This window comes from Aplidium turbinatum, chromosome 1, assembly GCF_918807975.1.
Source record: "Aplidium turbinatum chromosome 1, kaAplTurb1.1, whole genome shotgun sequence".
Taxonomy (NCBI): domain Eukaryota; kingdom Metazoa; phylum Chordata; class Ascidiacea; order Aplousobranchia; family Polyclinidae; genus Aplidium; species Aplidium turbinatum.
This window is the reverse complement of record NC_137472.1, coordinates 14794138-14818671: the sequence shown is the minus strand read 5'-3', so window position 1 is coordinate 14818671 and position 24534 is coordinate 14794138. Positions and strand designations below refer to the sequence as shown.

Sequence of the window (24534 nt, the reverse complement as noted above, 5' to 3'; positions counted from 1 at the left end):
AGGTCAATTGTTGAAACTTCACCGTTTTGTGAAATTTGTTGTATTTTGTTATATCCCGTGGTGGCTAACTGCTCCTGAACCATCAACTGCTCCAAAAAATGACCAACTGTTCATTCACTCCTTCCTTAATTATCAAGCAATTAATGGTGCCATTGCGGGTGTAGCTCTGAAAAGTTTTGGAAAACATATGTGGTATCTGACAGAAGAGCTTGTACCGTTGTTTTTTTTCAGTCAGAGTGTGAAAACTTCAACCAAAGAACTGATGGCACAAAAAATTATCTTAGTTAAAAATGATGGTGTGTGCACAAAAAGGTTTGACTCTGGATTTGGAAAACCTTGTTTCCCTGAACTCACAGCAGACACATCCAGGGATCTCCAGGACTATATTGGAGAAGACTCTTGGTCATTTTTTTAAATCTTGAAAATTGACTTCAGCATTTTTAAGTGAACCTATCGAAAGCTGGGATGATAATGAGACTTATAAAATTGCAAAAACAATTGTGAATAACATCAGTGTGGTTAATGACACAGCAGAGCGAGGAGTCAAACTGGTCCAGGATTTTCATGGGACTGCTCTCAAGGAAGAACGATATGAAAACATTTTACAAGTAGTAGAGAATTCCAAAAAAAAAAACCAAAGAAACAAGAAAATAGATTTAGCGTCATGGTATCTGACAACCTAATTGCGAGTTTACTGTTTCATTACCTGTGTGACCTTTATGATGTGAAATTCGTGTAAGGTTATTGCTGTACAATAGGGTGACCCAAAAAAAAAAGTTTTTGATTTTTAAACTTTTTCTTGTTTAGACCTCTGCATTGTAGTCCAAAATGACACCTTGCCAAGTTTTGTTCAGCTCACCTCTAAAAGAAGCAACTTAGGCTACCTGCACCTTTTTCTTGAAATGGCTGAGTGTTACTGCAGGCACGAAACTCAACCTGCACCTGTGGTACCTCATTGAGCGCCACATTGTGTTTGCTTTTGCAAGTGATCGTGTGAGCATATCTACCAAGGTCCGAATGTGGCAAAAGATGCAAACATTTCGATCAAGTTCTGAGAGAGTCGTTATTGGTAAGGACTTAGTTCAAATGCATTTCTAAACTGCACTCGCTTGCCGGACTTGATCGGACCAGACTCTTTTGAACTCATTGGAGTTTTTCCCAAGTTTGAATGTCTGACTCATAAAAGTCCCAGATCTTGGCGCCATATGGAGGAGTTTTCATCATTCAAAGCTCTGCTACAGAACATGCCCGCTACAAATGATGTTGTGGAGAGAGTTTTGGGCATGGTCACTGATGTTGAGGAAAGGGTTTCTGCTCCAAGTAGTGAGAAAGAGTTGGACAAAGCAATCAAAGTCACTCATGCTTACCATTCTAAAGTTTGAGATTTGGCCAAGAAGTCATTGTCCACCAAAAAGCTGGACACAACCACGAAATCATTTTTAAGAAATGTTAAGTGGTAAACTACTACGAAAAAAAAAAACTGTCTTGAATTATTTAATGGGTAATTACAGTGGTCACTGGTCAGTGGTTGTGAAGAAGAAGAAGTGGTTGAAAGTTAAGTGGTAAACCAAAGTGCAAAAGCAATAAAGCTTGTCTATGATTAAACAAAAGTTGCTTGTATTTTAAATTTTGTGTCATTAGTCAATTAGTGTTGTATATTAAACTAAAAGTTAAACATTACACGTTTATGGGGGCCACATTTTGTCAAAAATGTGTTTTTTGCATTTTTTTCATAAACTAAATGGCTTAGACTCCAAAACCCTCTGGAAATTAGATAGGAAACTATGCATTCTGCTTCTTCAAAGCCAAGTTTGAGCATTCTAGGCCTACCGGTTGCTGAGATACAGCCAGATTGGCCGATTTTGACCCGGCGGGGGGTAGCGGCCTACTGCTAGGGTGTCAAATGTGAACCAATCTCAACAAAACTTGGTAAGGTGTCATTTTGGACCATAATGCAGAGGTCTAAATAAGAAAAAGTTTAAAAATCGAAATTTAGTTTTTTTTTGGGTCACCCTAATATCTATCACAATTACAATAGATGTTGCTGTTGCACTGTTCTTTCTTTGTTTGTTTTCAATGATATACATCTCAATGAGTTGCATTTGTTGAAACTTTGCATATTTGAAGTCAAGTCCAAGAAGTTACATTAGCTTAAAACTACAGATGTACCGATATATCGGTATCGGCATCGGTGATATCGGCCAGTTTTTGAGTATCGGCATCGGTATCGGCAAAATTTGGCCGATACTAAACATGTAAAAAAATACATTTGCTGCGGATTTTCTGCATAAAAAAAGATATAGATTTTTTAAAGTAGTAACTAACGTCACATTGATGTAGAAAAATAACAACATGTTCAAATTTTTGATACCTCACACTGCCATGACTTCATGCGCGCACCTTTTGGCATTGTTTGCTTACAGTGATTCCTTCACTCAAACAAAACGTTTTGTTTCAGCAGTTTTGCGTTGTTCGATTCTTAAGTTGTGAAGGAGACTCAATTTCTCCAATATTTATCATTTGCATTTCTTTTTTACTCTCAGCAGAGGATAAAACCAGGCCAAGACTACCCAGGTAGCAGAAATGTATAATTTTGCATCGTTTTTGCGTTGCTGGGCATTTGAGGGAGCCATGTGGCTTGGTTGTTTTTGGTGGGCTGGTTCTGTCAGTTTGTGATTTGGTTTCCACTTTTCGTTGTGGTGGACTTGCCGGGCTTGGGCAATGCCATGCGGAATGGGTGGGCTCGGGGCGGTGGGACTGCAGGACCTCGCTGGGCTGATCAATAAATGGTCTTGTTGCGCCTGGGCTGTCGGCGCGGGTCTGCTACTATTCGGCGAGTCCGATTCGGTGAGTTCCTAACCTCTAACCCCTAACCTTAACCGCTAACCCTAAAACGACAATGATAATTAGGCTACGGTACCCGATAAATCAAAAAAAAAAAATTTTTAAAAAATCACCAAATAGGGATCGGACTCACCGAATCAGACTCACCGAATCGGACTCACCGAAACGGGCCATTCGGTAGGCGCGAGGCAGAGCGCTCACTGCTGCAGCGAGCTGTTGCGGTTCGCTGGCCACAACAGTGTGGCTTCCACGCTAGCCATTTAGACCATCCAATCAACTATATGTTTCTCAGCAGCCGTTTTGTAGCAAGAATTGACATCGACAAGAATTGAAGTGGCTGGTATGGAAGCTGCACCGTTGCAGTTGGCGAGTCGCGGCTGCTTGCTGTGCTGGTGGCCAGGGGGAGCGCTCCTTTTTTTGCGGTGGGGTTGTCGTCTTGGGCGCAGTGGAACCATTTTGATTAGTTTGGTGGGGATTCGTGGTCCCATTGCTTTCATTTTGAGCCTGCTTATTCTGCCATGACATTGTTAGGGCTTGTTGCGGCAAGGGGTGGAAGTTGGATTGCGGACTGGTGGAGCCGGTGTAACGGTCCAGGATTTACTGCGGTCTGAAAGTTACCATAACTTTTGGACCGCGTATACGCGGTCTGAACGTTACTGCCAGTCCAGAAGTTACTAAAACAGGGTTGTCAGATTTGACGCTTGCAGCAGATTTGTATAAATGATTTCGACATTGGAAACATGTTGAACTTGAAAACTTATCCAATCCACCATTGCATCTTAACAACATAGTTTATAGCAGGAACATAGTTGGGAATGAAGCGAAAATAAGACGAAAGTTAAAAGATGAGTTTTGTAGCAGAATATGTTGCTGTATTGTAATGAAATTTAAATTTGTAACCTAACAATTTAAGTAGGCTATCGTTTTAACCTGATTTGTTTGTATTATAATTTGCGGTTGTGTCCATGCCTTACGTGCGTTGGCAAATAAATTTGCGTGGGGAGGTGACTGACTAGATGACCACCTAGCCTATAGTCTTTTGCTGTGATCCTGATTGTGCTATGATGCAACCTACGATTCACAATGTAGTGTTATGAGTGTTTTATTGACTCGTAGTAAGCTATATGGCGCTGTTGAAACAAATAATTTAACTGATCATCGCTCCAAACATTTCAAAGTTTGAATTGTGGCTATACGTGAATCGGTGGCATTTAATAAACTACAGGCCTTAATATATCGTGCAAAGTTTGCATTTGAAGGCTGACTTGTTAGCCGCTGGTGCAAGCTTGTCAATTAACATTACAAAATACTTATAATTATTAATCTGACCTTTTGAGAGGTTAAAAATTTAATTATTTTTCAAAATAAAATATGAAATATTTGGCAACCCTTGTAACTTTTGGCCTACAGTAACTCTTGGACTGCTACACCGGCTTACTGGGGGCAGCCGGGTTGCATGGGTTTTTTGGACGTTTGGCAATGTGGGGGCGATGCAGAGTTGTACATTTTTGCTGCCTGGGTGGTCTTGGCCTGGCAAAAGCTTTTCAACCAAACGACAAGCACCCTTAGGTTGCACATTACTAGTCGAATAGTTTTTGTACGACTACACAAATCACTTGGTTTACATTTTACATCTTATTATCAATTATGATAGCCTATTTGGAGAGTTTGCGCAAACACTTTATTAATTTTTAAGAAACCCCAATTATGATGTAATGTTTCTTCCCTTATACCCCAGCCTCAATCACGGTGGCCTTTCATTACTAAAACCTACTATTATGACACAACAATGCGGTTGAGATTGGATTCTTGAATCTTTAATAAATTATGCCAATTGAAAGCTTTTTTTAATAGTTTTTATGCAAATAAGGTAAAACTTAGCATTTGATATAATTCCTTGCAAATACCAAAATTGCTTCTTACACCAAAGTATCGGCCAAAATATCGGTATCAGTATCGGTATCGGCCTAAAAAAGTGATATCGGTATCGGCCAAAACATTGGTATCAGTACATCTCTACTTAAAACTTATGAAAAGCAGGTATTCTGCTACCTAGTGGCTAGAACCTTTAAAACTAGCAGCAAAAACGAACTCACCACCCTTGAAAATGGGGGTTAGACACCAGTTTTTGCTTCAATTGGATGAACATTTAAGGAGATAATTGTTGTTATGTGTTGGCCACTAGAAGCAGTATTGCGCTAGGGGAGAGTACAAAACTGCCCATATTTCTGCTTCCCATTGGCCAATTCAGATAACTTTTTTTTAATTATGCAGAATAAAGAGGGGTATGTTTCCAAAGTAAATATGCAGGTTGCTAAGAAACAACTAAATTTAGTCTATGAGCAGTAGTGACAATATTATGCAAATTATGAAGGGAATTAAGTCATACATTAGTAAAACGGAGTGACAAAACGCCAGGGAGGGATTCTGGGGAGGCAAACCATCCTCACACAAAAACGACAACAAATTGCCCTATAACGGATCAAAATGATATATACAGTCAATTTCAATTAAAATGCAAAAATAATGAAAAGGGCAATATACCGCAAGAGAACAACTGCACGCCCAGCAAGCTGGTGCAAGAGAGAGGCCCAATTACGGATCCATAGGATGGATTGAAAAATAAACTGAAAAAATTAATGAGTTTGTTTATTTTTTTTTATTTCTGACTGTCCAAAGTTACCCCAGCTGTGGGGTAACTTTGGACCGATCACAAGTTTGCATTATAAAGCATAGCAAACAGATATTATGATCAATGTTAAGCCCACCTAGGGGTAAAGTAGGACGACTGAAAATTATGTAAATGTTACAAGAATAATTGAGCAGGGTGTTACGTATTTTAGTGAGGTTGGTGGGAACAAAACGTGTTGGAAACTGAACAGTTTGTTTGTTATATATGCACTATGCAGTAGATAGGGTAATAAAGCAATTCAAAATGGTACCTTCTTTTGCAATATAAATCAAATGTAAGCAGTGTAATAATTAGACTTACTTATATACAAACACATGATGATACACCATTGTAGTTAATTGTACACCATTGAATTCAATGAACAAAGAACACAAACATAATAAAAGAAATTGGACTTTTGTCGATATGATGGGGTATTAGATCAGTCAAGCAAATACATTTTTTCATCATCATAGTAAACATTGATCTTTACTTGCAGTTCACTTTCATCTCTTGAATCATAATCATGTGGCCGAAGTTGATAGAAATGATGTTGCTGATTCCTTGTACTGCCAGCCTCATAAATTTTCTCATAGTAATGAATTTCCCATTTTCCACTTAAGGATCTTCACAAAACTTTAGCGACGTAGTTGGCATATTTTCCTTGCGTGACTTCTACGATATCTCCAACTTTGATTTTCTCAATTTCATTTACTTCATCCTCATCATCCGAAGTGTCATTATGTATGATCACTGTTTCTTTTTCCACTTCACTTTCTGAACATTCTGAGGGCACTCGCTTACTTTTCCTTCGTTTCTTCTTCATTTGTTTGTCCTGCCCCTTTGTTCCTGCAGGTCTTCAAAAGATACGGATTTTCCAGGTTCAATATTGAACTTCCTCTTGCGTGGTTTTTGAGCCTTCTTTTCTGCTCTCACTTGCGAAAGGTGTTCGAGAACAGCGTTACTGACAGAGGTGGGTGTAGTTTTAGTGGTTTCGTAGTCTGGCATTTTCTTCAATACAACTTCTGGATTAAAAGGAACAATACCACATGTTTTAAATCCTTGAACTACATTGTTGTTGTTGTCCATTCCAACCGCTGTAAGTAGCTGCTTCAACAACATGGGAAATTCAGATTTTTAAACCAGTTTGCTTCTTGATTTTTCTTTGTAAATTCGTAAAACATCTCTCCACTTTCCCTTTAGAGGTCGAAAAAAGGTGACATCCAGCGGTTGAGTACGATTTGTACTATTTGGAGGAAGAAAGCAGAACTGGATGTCATTCTGGTCGCACAACTTTGTTACGTCAAGGGACAAGTGACTGGACAGGTTGTCTCCAACAACGACACATTGTCCATTTTGCTTTTTGCAGTATGGGAGAAGAATAGTTTTAAACCACTCTGTAAAACTATGCGAATCAAACCACCCACTCTTGGAAGTTCCATACCGAGCATTGGATGGCCCGTTCATAGTCCAAAGATCCCACAGTCGCTCCGCCTTGTAGACTGTATATGGCGGTAAAACAGTGCCATCAGCTGCAGCTTCAAACATTATGGATATGGCTCCACGCGAGTAGTTGCATATGTTTTCAGGATATTTTGTCCCACGTTTATGCACGAACTTCTTCTTCCCAGGATCGTCAACAAAGTTTGTTTCATCGTAGTTGATGATACATGCTGGATTAACTCCTTCGATCGTTCCTTTCAAGTTCTCAAAATATTTCTTCATCAACTCACAATCTACTGCGGCTCATTGTGACTTTATGTTTGGCGTGTTGTAAACCTTCAATTCAGAATGCCTCTTCATGAAGAGAGCATACCAATCGTAGCCCGGTGAGATATCTTTAAACCTTGGTTCGTGACGACCCTCCATATCGAGTGTTCGTTTAACTAACATGCGCACTTCTAGTGGTGAAAAGGGTTGTCCCTTGTCCCCACACACTACATGTTATTAAATGCTCCACTATTTCCTTTTTCTCTTCGATGGTAAACACCGCTTGCCTTCCTGGTTTATTTGTATGTATATCTTTCACTTTATTACATATTGTTGAATGTTGATTTGGGAATTTTGAACTTTCTCTCAGCTTCTCTCAATGACATTTTCTTCCTTTTAACACTTTCAACAGCCTTTTCCAGACCTTCCTCTGTGTAATCCTGGTACTTTCTCGAACCTGGCTTCCTTTTATATGTCCTTACCATTATAATCTTGCTGTCATTCACTATTTTTCTACCACACTATGTATTATATATATAACCTGGGAAAACAGATTTTGCATAAATAACCTGATTTTTAAAGCACTTCTATAGCATTTTTTGCATAAATAGCCTTCACATAAATAATCTGGGAAAACAACACCTGGGAAAACACATGGAAAAGTTCTGTAAACCTTGTCCAAAGTTACCCAGTTTCGCCTGAAATATCAGCACAACACAAAAATATAATAATATTTTTTGTAACACATTCCCACATAATCATTGTTTTGGGGCAACATGAAGGCTAAGATATTACTAACATATGGGTAACATTTAATTTTGTATGTTACTAGCCATTGATCAGCTTAACGGCTAATTTTGGGGCCAAAGAAAAAATGATATTTTAATGATGTGGCTATTCTTATAAATTTGCACCAATCAACTTACCCCACAATTCAATAAAATGCTCTAAATATGAACACAGATAATTTTTGAAGACATTTCCATGCAATTACTGCAACTTCAGCACTTTACAACAGATTTTATAATAAAATGAACAAAATCTAAAAATTGTCCAAAGTTACCCGGTTACTCCAAAGTAACCCCGGTTGACGGAACACAATAAGTTTCTGTGTGACCTTGTACTACAGACTTTCTAAAAAACCTTTTATCATGTTCAGGCGATTTTTCATCAACATGGATTGTTCCTTCATTTGTTTCAAAATCATTAACCAGTTAAGCGCGTATGACACTCATTTGTGTCATGGTGTTTTCACCCGCCACTGATCAGTGCTATGGAAATTCATTGCATCAGTGCGTATGACACAGACACTTTACATTGGTACTGCGTATGACAGACACTTTTGTCATCATTGTAATGTACATAAACATTTAAATGCGTCTTCATGTATACTTAACTTTATGTGTGAATTTGGAGTAGTTTTGAAGTTCAATAACAGTGATATCTACAACGTTTTTCAAATTTTTCTCTACGTTCACTCTGATAGCAGATAGTCTATTGTACGACAGTCCCTTGCCAAAAATTATTATCATTGTAGTATGACTGCTTTGAGACTAAATACATCGTGGTCAAGCGAAAAGGATGTTTCCAATCAGCTGAACAAAAAAGTGAACATGAAAAACGTGCAGGTGGAAGCTAGAAGGCAGGATTAGGAGAGGAGGTTGTAACTAAAAGATTGTTGGTAGGCCTACATTGTAAAATGAGTGAACGTATAACAATTAGCTGTACCAGTAGCCTATGTTATCGTACGAGTTTTTTTTTTATCAAGTTTCATATCTATTAGCTGTACCAGTGTCCAGTAGCCTATGTTATCGTACAAGTTTTTTTTTATCAGGTTTCATATCTAGGTGCACTAAATATAATTGTGTCATAACCTCTCGTAAGAGGAAACACCTCTCGGATGATGATATATTAGACCTCCTCGAAGATTCTGAAGAAGTCTCGAGTGAATCTGAAGCGGATGAACCTTGTTTGCAAGGGATAGAATCCAGTGACTCCATAAGCGAAACAAGTTCAAGCTTTGATGATTTGTCCTTGAATAGTTCAACTTCACCTGATGTTGCAGCTAGTGGAAGCTCTCGTGGACATGTATATGGCAACAGTATCTTGCAAGGTCGACCTACTGGAGGAACTAATATGATTCCCAGTGTGAATAGTTCTGATACTTGGAAAACGCAACCTTGGCCACACCAGGAATAGGTTTGCTTTTTCCGGCCATCCTGGGATGACACAAGATGTTGAAAACACTGAAGACCCTCTTTCATTCTTTGAATTATACTTTGATGATAATATCGTGAATCTTATAAGCGAACAGACTAATTTATACGCACACCAGTTTATAGAGCAGCGTGGAAGTTTGCTGAAACGTAGGTCTCTTCTAAAGTCATGGGCAGATACCAACTCTAATGAGATTAGAGTGTACCTTGCTCTTCTTCTTCTGCAAGGTATCGTTCCGAAGCCTAAAGAAGAATTGTATTTCAGCAAGAAGGACTCCATTGACACACCATTCTTTTGAAAAGTTATGTCCTCCAATAGATTTATTTTGCTTTCAAAATTTCTTCACTTTTCCGATAACACTGTAAATAATAATGCAATTCCTAAAAAGCTGTCAAAACTCTGGCCAATATTGGAACACATGAAAAACAAATTTTCATCGGTATATATGCCAGAAGAAAATGTCTCAATAGATGAATCTCTCATGTTATGGAAAGGAAGGTTAGGTTGGCGTCAGTATATTCCGTCCAAACGAGCAAGGTATGGCATCAAATCATATGAACTTTGTGAATCAAGTTCAGGTACATTTGGGACGTTTTTGTGTATACGGGAAAGGAGACAACATACCATTCAGAATACCAAAGTGAAGAGAGTGTTGGTGCAAAATCTATTTTTACTCTTGCTAATAAGTTGCTAGGACAAGGCTATTGCATCAGCATGGATAACTTTTTTTCTTCTACAAAACTGTTTGACAAACTATGTGAAAACAATACTGATGCTGTGGGGACAGTAAGATCCAATTCAAAAGGCTTGCCCATGTTTTGCTAAATTTCATTTCAATTTGTTTTTCTTGTAAATACAAAATTCTCTAAATAAACAGAAGACGTCATTGGATTTACAGAAGGATTTTGTTGGATTACAAAAGGATTATCGTTTGATTTTCAAAAAATTGCTGAATACGAACTAACCGATATAGACTGCAGCCAAATAAGGAACTAGCCCAATCGGACTAGCCAAATTGGACTAGCCGAATCAGGCTGTAGCCGAAAAGAGTAACAGCCGAATCGGACTAGCCCAATCGGACTAGCCGAAACGGGCCATTCCACGTACATTTACCTTCAGTTCACCTGCACCAACTTCTTCTTGAAGCTGTTGTATATCAATGTACTGGTCAATAATTTTTAATGCCTGGGCCTTTCTTTGAAAAAATGATAAGTTTTCATGAGTCTTCATTTTTTGACAGCACAAATGTTTACTTCAACATTTAAAATAATACTTGAAAACTGTATATATATAAAAAAGAAAAAAGTTTATGTTACATTAACATGATTAGCAGTAACGTACAATACAATATCTTCATAATAAAAAATCAACTAGGCCTATTTAGTAGGTTCTTCAGTTTTATTAATACACAAAGTAAAGGTTAAAATGTTTAAATTAATTACAGTAAACTTGGAAGATTTTTATATGTAATTGATGTTCGATCCAGATTATCATGAAAACAATAATTTATCGATTTAAAGAAATGGGAAGTCAATGAGAAGCAGAGTGATTGATGGATTTGCATGAATTTTATCACACATATTTACATTTTGAATTGACTCAACGCCAATTAAATCACTTTCAAAATATTCAATAACTGAACAAGACAATATTACAATACAACTTTTGGCATGAACACATAAAAATAACCACTAATCAATGTACACAAAATGGCACAAATTCTGGGAGTTTTTTTTTTTCAGATTAAAATTAAGGATATAATGTTTAATTTCTTTTCAGAAATTACCGATTTATTGTTTTTATATATTTATCAGGACCTTCTGATGATTCACCTTTTAACAGACTGTAGAGGTTTTACAAATTAATACTTGATGTAATTTGCACTGCTTCACTTTTTGCTTGGCATTGAGCACTTTTTATAGTAACGTTGCCTACTAAGAGTTTTCATTGTTTAATATTGCCCCAAGTACTGAGCTAGTTGAGCACTCTCTTTTGACAATGCGATCTGGTTATTATGGATCTAGAAAAGAATAACTTTGGTTATTGTTTGAAAATATTGCAATACCAAATAAAGATCGGTACTTAAATATGATGTTAAGCAAGGTTGAAAATTTTATTAAACGTTTATGGTGGAAGGCCTATTTCTTCGACATTAACCAGGATGATTCTCAGTTTGAGCATTTCAATAGCTTTGGCTTTATGACTGAACGAACACCTCCACAGCATGATGCTTCAATACCATTTGAGAATGATTTATACGAGATGGTTCATAATATTAGGTTCAAACCTGTTTATAACTCTTTTCAAAACAAACTGATTAATGATATTCAGAATGTCAATAACTTCAGCAAATAAAACCTGTCGATATCAGAAAATAAGGATCTGTTGATATTAGCACATAAAACCATTAACTAATACAAAGTGAAGCCCCAAAGATTACAATAAATTACTTACTGAATGTATCGACCAAACACAAGAAGGTTAATCTTGCTATCAGTGACATGATCAATACTGGGGCTAAAAAGATTGCTAAGGCGTTAAAGGTTAATGATCGAGTTGAAAAATGAAAAGGTATCAAGCAACGCAAGCGTATTTTGCATGGATTACTATATTACTGGCCTCCCAGACGGGTCTGCTACTATTCGGTGAGTCCGATTCGGTGAGTCCAATTCGGTGAATCCGATTCAGTGAGTTCTTAACCCCTGACCCCTAATCTGAACCCCTAAAACGCAATGGATAATTAGGCTACGGTACCCCATATTTAAAAAAAAAAAAAAATCACCGAATAGGAAACGGACTCACCGAATCGGGCCAATCCGCTCCCAGACAAGCATGGAGGCGACTGTTTTAAAATTACGTTTGACGTGGAATTGATACAGGCCAATCATTTTACCGTTTTGCAACCATTTTTACATTTCTGACTGTCAAACCTACTAGGCCTACTTCTACACACAATAAATGTTGCTAGATATTGAAAACATAAAATAACTGATTTTGTTATAGGTTGTGTATTGCTTAGAAAGCATGCAAAATTGCGATTTAACCAAATGTCAACAAAAGAAACTTAAACCTTATCAACATGAAAATGTATGCATTGCACTCAATTCAACAATATTCATAAACAAATATGCAGTTATATGCTGTGAGCTTTGAGTTTTCAATTGAGTTTTACATTGCTAATTAATGAATTGTCATTTCTGGCAATATACGAAAGCCACATGCTAGCACAGTAATTCTCAACCTCTTTTTCTTTTGTGGCCCATTTTTATCAAGCAGAAATTTCTGTGACCCACTATCCTGTTCACACTGTTGTAGTAGCTTAAAATCAAGGTTCGTATATGGTGCAATACAAGGCATTGATTGTAACACGCCACCGAATCTATAATTACAACAAAAATTGCCGCTCTGTACTGTAGTAAAAAACTGCAGCATCATTCAATGTTACCAATATCAAAACTACTAAACTAACGCACTGTAAGCATAAAATTAACTACCGTATTTTACGGACCATAAGGCGCACCGGACTATAAGGCGCACTGTCAATAAATTGCTTTGATTAGTTTTTTGTTCATACATAAGGCGCACCGGACTATAAGGCGCACCGGACCATAAGGCGCACCGGACCATATATAATAGTAGTATCGGTACTGGTTTTGAGTGTAGGCAATAAAGCACTACCGCACTTGATCCATACATAAGGCGCACCGGACCATAAGGCGCACGATCAATTTATGAGGAAAAAAAAGAATTTAAAGTGCGCCTTATGGTCCGTAAAATACGGTACAGTGAAACAAATGAAACTAAACTTTTCAATGAATCTAGCATTTTTTAAATAGGTCTGCGGCCCATTTCAAAATGATTCCATGGCTGAGAAACGCTGTGCTAGCACAATCAAAACAATAAAACATATGGGGCCCTACATTGATGGCTACAAGATGGCTGCAGATTATACCAGACGATAACATACCGGAAAAGAAAGATACAGCAGTGTGTGTGTGAGGCACTGGTCCAAAAACTATGCAACAGTGCGAAGTTATGGTAAGGTTCGACCAAGAAATCCACCTTTCATTTTCACTTGCGTTGAACGAAGTTTGCTACCCACGCAACCTCCACCACTAAGATCAACAGTCAAAGCTGATGCAGAAGCACGTAACAAACTTGCTGATGAGCTTGGTGCTTTCATAAGAGCAGACACTATCAAAGATTTTATGAATTTGAAAAGTACTATCAAAACTCACAGTTTTAGTGGATTTGAATTACTCGTTAACGTTTTAGACAGTCAAATATTAATACAGTCCACGCAGTTATTACCGGGAAAAGGTACATATATTTACTTGTGTTTTAAAGATTAATAAAAAGTTGTCGTTTGAAACTTTTCATCATGGAATCAAGTGCACTATATCCACTCTTTCTCACAACCGAATATGTAGCTTTACTCGATTCTCCCAAATTGATGAAGCTATTCGTTACTTGCACAATCTTGAGTAATCCACAAAAGAACACATCATACAGGAACAAATTGCTTCAATGGGTGCAAAAAGTGTTGGAGAAAGGAAATACTCAAATGAAATCTTAGTTCGTGGACTTGAGTATTTTGCACTCTCTCGAACCACATACCACAGATTGCGTCAAGATTTTCAGCTTCCAGGAGTACGAACTTTGACTTCATTAACATCGGATGTTAAAAATTTAAAAGACTTTTCCTTATTTACTGCTGTCTTTTCTAGCTTAACAGATAGGCAGAAAACTTGTGTTTTAATCTTGGATGAAATTAATGTGAAGTCTATGTTTCAATATCAAGGAGGTATAGTTTTTGGAAAAGCGGTTAATAACGCAAAAAAGTTATGGTAGCCAACAATGTATTAAGTTTTATGGTAGTATGCTTGTTTGGTGGACCAAAAATTCCCTGCAATATGTTACCTGTGAAGGGACTGACAGCCACTTTTCTGTATGAAAAAAACAATTTGTTACTTGCTGAACTTAAAACAGCTGGGGCCAGAGTTGTTTCAATAATTTGTGATGGCAATAGAGTCAATCAAGCTTTCTTTAAAATGTTCGATACCAGCAGCAGCGAGCCATGGCGTACTAAAGATTTTATGTTTCTTTTATTTGATTATGTTTACTTGTTAAAAAACTTTAGAAACAATTGGATCACAGAAGCTACTCAGGAAATAGAATTTTCCATCAATGGAGAAAAACAAACTGCAAGATGGGCTGATATAAAAAAGTTGTATCTTCTTGAAAGCAAACAAACTGTAAAAATGTCAAAATTGTCATATGAAGCAATAAGCCCGAAACCAATTGAAAGACAAAAAGTGTCAACATGTCTGCAAGTATTTTGTGATGAAACAGTCTCTGCTTTAAAATCCCATCCAGATATAGAAATTGCTGATGCCACTACCATTTTTTTGGAAAAAATGTTAGAATCTTGGAAGATTGTTAATGTCCATTGTTTGTTGACGGAACAGCTGATGCGTGATGGACTGAGAGCTGCCATAACATCGCCACAACATAAAAACTTGCACAAGCTGGCAGAAATAAGTTTGTTTGCCGAAAACCTTGAACCAGGAGGATCTAAGCGTATTAAAAGTTTAACTCGAGATACTTCAGAAGGTCTCATGCAAACTTGTGGTGGCCTCGTGGAATTAAGCAAATATTTCTTGCAAATGGAAGAATTTGAATATATTTTATTCAGGGATATCTTGACACTTGACAGGATGTGAAACTTCGAGATCTGCCCGTCCATTGGTGTACAACTGAAGGACTAACTATGCTGTCTACATCGTACTGCACAATGCCGTGTTACTACATGAGAATGTGTTTTGCACTAGCTGTTTTCACTTGATCGTTTTAGTAAAGTGGTAGGCTATATGTTATGTTTTTTAAAAAAGTATTAATAAATTCATAAGTTATTGCCCATTACATGGAGAATGGACAAACAAAAAACAACGACTATTGCCGTATTGTGCATTACCTTGGCGAGCATGTAGCCTACACAAAACAAAAATAATGCACATCAATATCATTGGAAAGTTAGATATTAGGCCAATAACTACAAACTGTAACCACTATCAAGTGATGACATAAATTCAAATATTCGCAGTCTTGTGTCAACTACCACTCATAAGCTTGCGAACTAATCGAGCCATCTTTGCGGGTTCCTTATGCCTGGGAATCTTCATTCTGTGAAAAATTTCACTTTACCAAACCCACACTCTGCTTTTGTTCGAGCTGTTAAGAAAGCCGCAGAGACGTCATTGGGCTTGCAGGCTGATGAGGCTTGTCCCATAGGCCACTATAACTTTGAATTGATTGTAAAAACTTGTTTCGCCAAAATTGAACTAAAACGTTTGAACGCTCACAAGAACAATTCACAAGCTTATGAGTGGTGGTTCACGCAAGACTGCGAATTTTTGAATTCATGTCATCACTTGATTGTTATTACAGTTTGTAGTTATAATATCTAATTGTTCAATGATATTGTTGTGCATTATTTTTGTTTTGTGTGCATGCTCGCCAAGTTAATGCACAATACAGCAATAGCCGTTGTTTTTTTGTTTGTTTTTTATGTATTTTTTTGTGTAATAGGAAATAAACTTATAAAATATTAATACTTTTGTTAAAAACATAACAAATACCGGTACCACTATAATGAAACGATCAAGTGAAAACAGCCAGTGCAACACAAACATTCTCATGCAGTAACACGGCATTATTTAATACAATGTAGACAGCATAATTAGCCCTTCAGTTGGACGGGCAGATTTTGGGTTTCGCATCCCGTAGTGTCGAGATATCCCTGATTTTATTGGGCTGTTTTTCTTCTGATCCCATTGAGAAAGAATTTGGTAAGCTTCACCAAGGATCGGGTGGAACATATTTCATCACGGTTCAACAGATTCTGGAAAAAGTGGCTATTTCAAAAACAAACTTGTTGCTGAGACTAAATGAAAGCACAGCTGAACATTTGTTTCAATTAGAAAGCGGACACTCTTGTTCCAAGTGTAACTTTGTCCTTAGTGAGCAACTGTGCTGCATTTTGGACCATTTGCCCAAAATGGAAAAATCACTTTCAATCGACTCCATTATGGGGTTGATCTACATTGCTGGGTAGTGGGTGTATAATCCGAAAGGATGATGAGTGATGACCCAACTGAAGATAGTCACTTTTATTATGAAAAGTATACTATGGTAGTTTTGTTGATAACCTAAACCGTAGTGGTCTGTGCATTCCAGGTGACTCTGTGTGCCAGTGGACTATTTATGGCTAAATTTGTTCCATGAAATAGTAGATCAATGTTGCAGAAATTCCTTGCGTGATGTAGTGACAGTTATTGCAGAACAGTACCAATTTGATGTGAAAAAATGTCACGCTATCACTTTAGCCAATATACTATTCAAAAACTATTGTTGCTTGTACTCTCCGACCTCTACCAAAGAAGTCAGGCAAAGAATTATGAAATTGAGTTAATTGAAAATATTTATCTGTTTTGTACATTGAATGTACGGTAGGCCTACTGCAGTTTTGTGCTATTTCTACTGCCATTGGTTGTTAACATATTTCATTTTATTTCGGTGTTGGAAGTTTTTATTTTATTATCCTGTGTATTAGTTTATGTGTGACATTATTCTTGTCTCCAACTGTTACTGTGCATTTTGAACGATTGGTGTATTTTGTTTTAATTTTTTCAGTATGTTTTGCATAGTGCTTTAAAACTAACACTGTTTCGACCATTTTAGCCTGAAAAAGTTTTTGCTGAGCTTTGTTAACCACACTTTTGTTTATGGTTACCTGCTGGAAACTATTTTCGTAGTGCTTTGTGCACCATACCATTGGAGGTTTTACTTGCTTGAAACTAGTTTCGTAGCGGTTCGGCTCCAGTAACGAACCCAAGAGGGAGGGGGTGAAGACCTTTTTATTTGGACAATTGGACATCCAGCACATTTTGCAATTTTTAATTAACATTTCTTGTTTTTACAATTAAAATTGTCGTAAAGTCGAAATTCCAATTTTGTTTTCCTCAATTTATAAGTCATATGACCTTCCCTTCCCCCCTTAGTCAAATCTTGGATCCGCCCCTATGCCCCCTTCACATAATTGCATGTGTGTGCTACTAATTTATTAGAGTGCCATTGCTGTGTATTATACTGTATTACGAATATACAGTCTATTGTGAAAACTCATAGCACGAATCTTGCCAACGAATAAGAGTGGTTCTAATATTTACTTTATCCCAATGCTTTGTTATGCATCTGTTGGTCTTATTGGGGACAAAGTACTGTAAAGTTATTAAATAGTTGTTCAATAGTATTATTTCGTTGCTTGGGAAAATATTCAACTTTGATAAACGTTATATGCAAAAATACAAAAAAAAAATGTTTGCCTCCAGCCTGCACATTTGCATGGCCTTAAGAAAGTTCGCCTTGGTCTGTACCAATTACACGTTAAACGTAATTTTAAAACACTCGCCTCCAGTTTTAGGTGACACTGCGCGTCTGGGAGGCCTGTAATATAGTAAACCATGGTATTTTGTCATCAAACCGAAAATGAAGGTTGATTAACCCTTCAAAAAAAGAATGATTTGAATGAAAAAAAAACTGCTTAAAAAAAAGAATGATTTTTTTCTATTATACTTGAAAGAACCAAAATAAACAAAGCATTTATTGAAAAACATGTTATAATTAGAATGGTTTCTCAACACAATCAATTCTCCCATGACTTTTCTAACTACAGGGTTTTGAAAAGCACTTGTTGCAAACTCCACATAACAATGGCTTTTAAAAAATATGAATTTTTTTATGCTTCTTCAACGTAACACTTTCTGCAAAGCATTTGTTGCAAATATCACATTTATATGGTTTTTCACCGGAATGAACTTTTTCATGCCTCTTCAAATGACTACTATATGCAAAGCATTTTCTGCAAACTCCACAACAATAGGGCTTTTCACCAGAATGAATTCTTTTATGTTTCTTCAAATTACTGCTTTGTGCAAAGAATTTGTGGCAAACATCGCAGTGGTATGACTTTTCACCAGAATGAATTCTTTTATGAATCTTCAAATGACCATTTCGGCCAAAGCATTTGTTGCAAACATCACATTTGTATGGCTTTTCACCAGAATGAACTCGTTTATGATTCTTCAAATGACTACTACATGCAAAGCATTTGTTGCAAACATCACATGCATATGGCATTTCACCAGAATGAAGTCTTTTATGCTGCTTCATATAACTAATTCGTGCAAAGCATTTGTGGCAAACATCACATTTGTATGGCTTTTCACCAGAATGAATTATTTTATGATTCTTCAAATTACTACTATGTGCAAAGCATTTGTGGCAAACATCGCAGTTGTATGGCTTTTCACCTGAATGAATTGTATTATGAGTCTTCAAATTACCATTTCGTGCAAAGCATTTGTAGCAAACATCACATTTGTATGGCTTTTCACCAGAATGAATTCTTTTATGCTTCTTCAAATCACTACTATGTGCAAAGCATTTGTGGCAAACATCACATTTGTATGGCTTTTCACCCGTATGAATTCTTTTATGCATCTTCAAATCAGAACTTTGTGCAAAGCATTTGTTGCAAACATCACATGTATATGGCTTTTCACCAGAATGAATTCTCTTATGATTCTTCAAATGACCACTATGTCCAAAGCATTTGTTGCAAACATCACATGTATATGGCTTTTCACCAGAATGAATTCTCTTATGCTTCTTCAAATAACCACTATGTGCAAAGCATTTGTTGCAAACATCACATTTGTATGGCTTTTCACCAGAATGAATTCTTTTATGCTTTGTCAAATTAGAACTCTTTGAAAAACATTTGTTATATATGGTACATTTGTATGACTTTGCTTCTGAATGAATACTTTTATGTTCTTTCAGATGTCCGTGGTTTGAGAAACATTTGTTACATACATCACACTCATAAGCATTAGAACCAAAATGAATTTCTTTGTGAGTTTGTACAGCAGACTTTCTAGAAAACCTTCTATCACATTCAGGCGATTTGTTGTCAGCAAAGATTGTTCCTTCATTTGTTTTAAAATCAACAATATCTTCCAATTTTACAACAATTCCTAGATGGTGATTCATATTTTTTAAAAGATTGCAGCTTAAAAAGTACCACAAGTATACATCTGAAAGAAATTAAATAGTTCCAGCAATACAACAACGTACATTGGAAAAACCTAATTGGAGGAAACTTGAGTTGAGCTATATTCAAATTGAAAAGTTTCATGTTTTATTTCTGAATATTCGCATCGTAATTGTGGTTTTGCAATAAGAAAAAATTCAACCTTGCATTTTTTTCTATCAACTACATGTTCTGTCTGAACAGCAAATCAATTTTGCCAACATACAAATGTTAACAACAGATTGTCAAATTAGCTAAGTCACCATAAAGCATTAATCATTGAAACAATGAAAATGAAAACAAAATAATTGTGCATGTCTAAGATTTTGTGGTAGACTGGCAGCGTAACGGTTGTTTAGTTGGAATGATGTAGGCATGCTCATGACAAACGTACTGTAGGTCTTCCACTTTTTTTAGTTAAGCTTCATAGCTTTATGCATTGTGATGGAGTCAAAAACGATATGGAGTCCAGGCCTTAAAACTCGTATTTTTTTCTGGAGGCCATTGTGGCCTACCAGGAGCTCCTTCTCGGCGGCCAAATCTGCGCACTTGGAGGCCAAAATACAAAATAACAACAGCACAAATAAACAGAATTAAACTTGCTACAATGCTAAAATGGTCACTTAGAATTGTTGAAGTCTGGGCGACGTCCTGCTGTCCTAGAATTGTTGTACCGTACAATAACTGCTTTATCACTGCGGGACCATCTGACGACACGATATTATTTCAACTGCTTGCTGCTCAGTAAATTGTTTCAACTGCATAGCGCCTTTCATAAAACCTGACCATTTATACCGTTATGATGTCACCATTGAAAGTGTGAAGTCACTAACCCACAGCGAGAACATTTCTCAACTATGAAGACACATGTTTTCCTCTTGGATGTTAACTTACCTAGTTCTCCTTTTCATTAAACGATTCAATGTCAGAGAACATTGAATCAACATAAAAACGACAATATTGCCACTGATGTAAATTAGCATTTCGGATTAACACTTTGTTAAATAAACGTCGGGAATTACAAACAAGACTTGTAGCTGGGAATAGCCGCTGGATAGTGGATATATTCCATTATATACAATAGCAAATGTTCCCGCATAATACAACAGTGGTGATTATGACGCGCTGACCTAATTCTGCGTCACTGTTTGATACTATATATTTCGACAGTTAATCCACGATTATTCGAAAAAATTACATTTATAAATAAAACGCAAAGATAAATAATTGGCCAGAAGAAACCGGCGGCCAAACACGGCCGACTGAGGAGGTAGCACCGGCGACCTTTCAAGGACTACTTAGCGGCCATGGCCGCGATGGCCGCCGGCTGCTTTAAGGCTTGGAGTCCTGAAAGATTGTGGAATCGAAATCTGATGTTTTTAATCACAACTGGTTGAAGAACACATTTCAGACACAGGCAAAGAAAAAATTAAGGGCACATTATTAGATTTCACGAAGTGGCCCGAGATGGTGCTCACACGACCCTAAGTATGCCACAACATTTTGCAGACACAGTGCTTAGGTGCTTACACACACACCTTTTGAGTGTTATTGGTGTGATAGTTACTAACTCATATTAACTCCAAAGCATTTACTACCTGAACAGCTAAAGAATGAGTTTGTGTTTTATTAAATTGATCAAATTCGTAAATGTTGATTAATTTTATACTGAGACACAACATTTCAGTGCTAAAATGGAAGTACATTGGAAGATTGTTATATGCAATTAATTTACTTTCAATCCAGATTATCATGAAAACAATAATTTATTGATTTATGTAAATGATAATCAAAGAGAAGCAGAATCATTGGTGGATTTACACAAACTTGATCACACATGCATTTTAATTACTACCCTCAATGCCAATAGTTAAATTACTTTCAAAATATTTATTGACTTAAGTGGGGTGTTAGTTTCAACTTTAGCCCTGATTTTAAAATACAACTGCATATTCTAAAACCTCTAATATAAATTTTATGAAATTTTCATCCAATGTTTCTCCCAAACCCTGAAAATTTTTTTACGCTTAAAACTGCCTTGAATTGCATGGACATTATTTTTTGTTTATATAGCATTTAAAGTTCAAATATTGTTTTCTAATGTACTAAAAGTAAAACACGTTACAAATGTTGCAGGAGAGTCGTAAACAGTTTTTGTGGTGTTGATTTCATCATAAAACACGGTAAAGTGGTCACTTCTATGTGTGCGCATTAATACGTGCAAACGTGCATGCTCAAAAACGTACAAAAACACAGATATTTTACATTGAGTAAATAGAGAGTAGGCTACAAATTAAATTGATCTAAGGGTATTGCACAGCTTTTACCACACAAGTATAGCTTTGTAAGTAGATATCATTCTTATAATAGCATAACTTTAAAAAGTATATAACACATTCACTTTGATTACTATCCTCAATGCCAACAGTTAACTTGCTTTAGAAATATTCAGTGACAGAACAACACAACATTACAATTACAACTTTTGGCAACTGCAAACAGCACACAAACACAACCAACCAATCAGTGGTTTTGAAAAGATTAAAGGTTTTGAAAAGCACTTGTTGCAATTTCCAATCACCACTTCGTCCAAAGCACTTGTTGCAAACATCACATGCATATGGCTTTTCACCAGAATGAATTCTTTTATGATTCTTCAAATTACCACTTTGTGCAAAGCATTTGTTGCAAACACCACATTTGTATGGCTTTTCACCAGAATGGATTCTTTTATGATTTGTCAAATTAGAATTGTTTGAAAAACATTTGTCACATATGGCACATTTGTGTGGGTTTGCTTCTGAATGAGTTCTTTTATCTTCTTTCAGGTGTCCATGGTTTGAGAAACATTTGTTACATACATCACACTCATAAGCATTAGAACCAAAATGAATTTCTTTGCGAATTTGCACAGCAGACTTTCTAGAAAAGCTTTTATCACATTCAGGCGATTTGTTATCAGCAAAGATTGTTCCTTCATTAGTTTCAAAATCAACAATATCTTCCAACTTTACAACAATTCCCAGGTGGTGATTCATATTTTTTTAAGAGATTACAGCTTAAAAAGTACCACAAGTATACATCTGAAAACAATTCAATTGTTCCAGCCATGGCAGTAGTAAAACTTAACAGCATTGAAGATTCATGTCATTTTCGGAGGAAGTCAATCCTGAATTCAGCGACCTTCCTCAACACACAAGTATCAGATGATTGAGCACAGGCAAAGTGTTAAAATATTTCTTTGGACTGCAAAAAGAAATTCTTTCACTGTTTGAGGAAAAGTGTATGGAAATTGAAAATACCAATGCCTTTCAAGTGCAGCTTCAAAGCAATGAATTTCTAAATGACTTGGCTTTTCTAACTGACATAACAAATCACTTGAATGCGCTAAATCTGAGTATGCAAAAAAAAGGACAGAGCATTTCGAATTTAGTGGCTCATGCAGAAGGTTTCCGCTTGAAATTGGGCTTGTTAAAGGATTGTTTGGAAAGAAACGATCTGACTCATTTTGCCTCTATCTCTGTCAACAAAAAAGAAAACCCAAGTGCCAATTTTACTCAATTCTAAATTATATATACTATGGATTTGCTGATCAATGACTTTAGCAGCGGGTTTGCGGACTTTTACAAGCTCAAGATTCCACTTCGGCTATTCAACAATCCCATGGGCATAAAGAGTTAGTGCACAGCCCCCAGAGCTTCAACTCCAATTATGTGAACTTCCGAACGATCCGTTTTTGTTGTCAAAGAAAATGGAAAATCCTGCAAGCTTTTGGAAGTTTGTATCAAAGAAGAGGCCTCCCCTTTTAAAAAAACACTGCTTTCAAGCTGTACTCGATGTTTGGAAGTACATACATTTGTGAATGTACGCTTTCGGCAATGAACAATATTAAAACCAAATATCGAAATCAACTTGGAAACGAGGCACTTCACGCTTATCTTCGAATGGCCACAACTACAAATCCAGTCGATATCAACACTATTGTCGAGGAAGAACCTCAACCACAGGCATCACATTGATCAATAAATTATGTGGCAAATTTGCAAAATCTTGGTGTTGAAATTATTTCCTAACTAGCTGAACAAAGGTGTACATTTCATAAAATGAGCATATATGCCATATGCTATGAATAATTTGCCAGCAATAAGCCAATGAATGGCTATTTAAAAACATTGGACGCACGATAAACAAAAAATCGTTTTTGGCCTGTGATGAAAAGAAGTTGGACCACGCTGGTGTAAATGAACTGATAGCTGTGTAGTAGATCAAACTCTGCTTTTAACTCGTTTAAAGTAAATACTCAAAGTCTAGAGCAAATGAATACTTTTGGTTGTCAATGCAATCAACGTAACTAACTATGTAAAATTTCAGTTATACAATTACTCATCCCGTTTTCCATACCAAGTATCAAAGAAAAGAAACATTTTTGATCACACCACAGCAGTTTCAATTGCAATTTGGTAGACATAACATTTCACTTTTCATCTGAATCTAGCTTCTTATAAACCTTTCAGAAGGTGGTTTTTGGTAAAGAATGTGTTGCATGTATAACTTTGGTGGGCTTTCATCTGAATGAATTCCTACATATAATTTTAAACTATTACTGTGTGGACAACATACGCGCTGACTTCCGGGGGGGGCCGGCGCCCCCCGTAAATTTATGGTTGAGGGGCAACAAAATTGACTATTACAAGTAGTGTTTAAAGATAAAATAGTTTGCGAAAGAGATTTAGATCATTTAAACGGACTTAAAAGAAAGCCAAATATACTCGAGTATAGGACATAGGCCGATCTTGTGTATAAGTCGAACCCCTACTTTTGAGCTGAAATCGGTGATATTTCCTTCTCCCGCGTGTAAGTAGAATAGCTTATTAGAATCATCTATTGGCATTGACACACGGTGAGGAAATTTCAAAGTAGAGCGTAGAGTCACTTACAC

The 24534-nt window shown here is 36.6% G+C and overlaps 2 protein-coding genes across 2 annotated transcripts; both read right to left on the bottom strand.

The window, feature by feature from the left end:
• Nucleotides 1-6652: 6652 nt before the first annotated feature.
• Nucleotides 6653-7240, bottom strand: LOC145780930 (uncharacterized). Its single transcript, XM_082592640.1, has one exon. The coding sequence runs from the start codon at nt 7238-7240 to the stop codon at nt 6653-6655; it is 588 nt and encodes a 195-aa protein (XP_082448766.1).
• A 10980-nt stretch (nt 7241-18220) lies between these two features.
• On the bottom strand, nt 18221-22633 carry LOC145780840 (uncharacterized). Its single transcript, XM_082592523.1, has 2 exons — nt 22060-22633; nt 18221-19599 (listed from the first exon to the last, which is right to left on the bottom strand). The coding sequence occupies exons 1-2, from the start codon at nt 22631-22633 to the stop codon at nt 18221-18223; spliced, it is 1953 nt and encodes a 650-aa protein (XP_082448649.1).
• Between the last annotated feature and the right edge of the window lie 1901 nt (nt 22634-24534).

Coding starts and splice junctions, on each gene's coding strand:
- LOC145780930 (XM_082592640.1), bottom strand. CDS start 7,240: ATGAAGAAATATTTTGAGAACTTGAAAGGAACGATCGAAGGAGTTAAT.
- LOC145780840 (XM_082592523.1), bottom strand. CDS start 22,633: ATGAATCACCACCTGGGAATTGTTGTAAAGTTGGAAGATATTGTTGAT. Junction 19,600..22,059: donor AGTTGTAATTGTAATGTTGT/GTTGTTCTGTCA, acceptor AATTTCTTTCAG/ATGTATACTTGTGGTACTTT.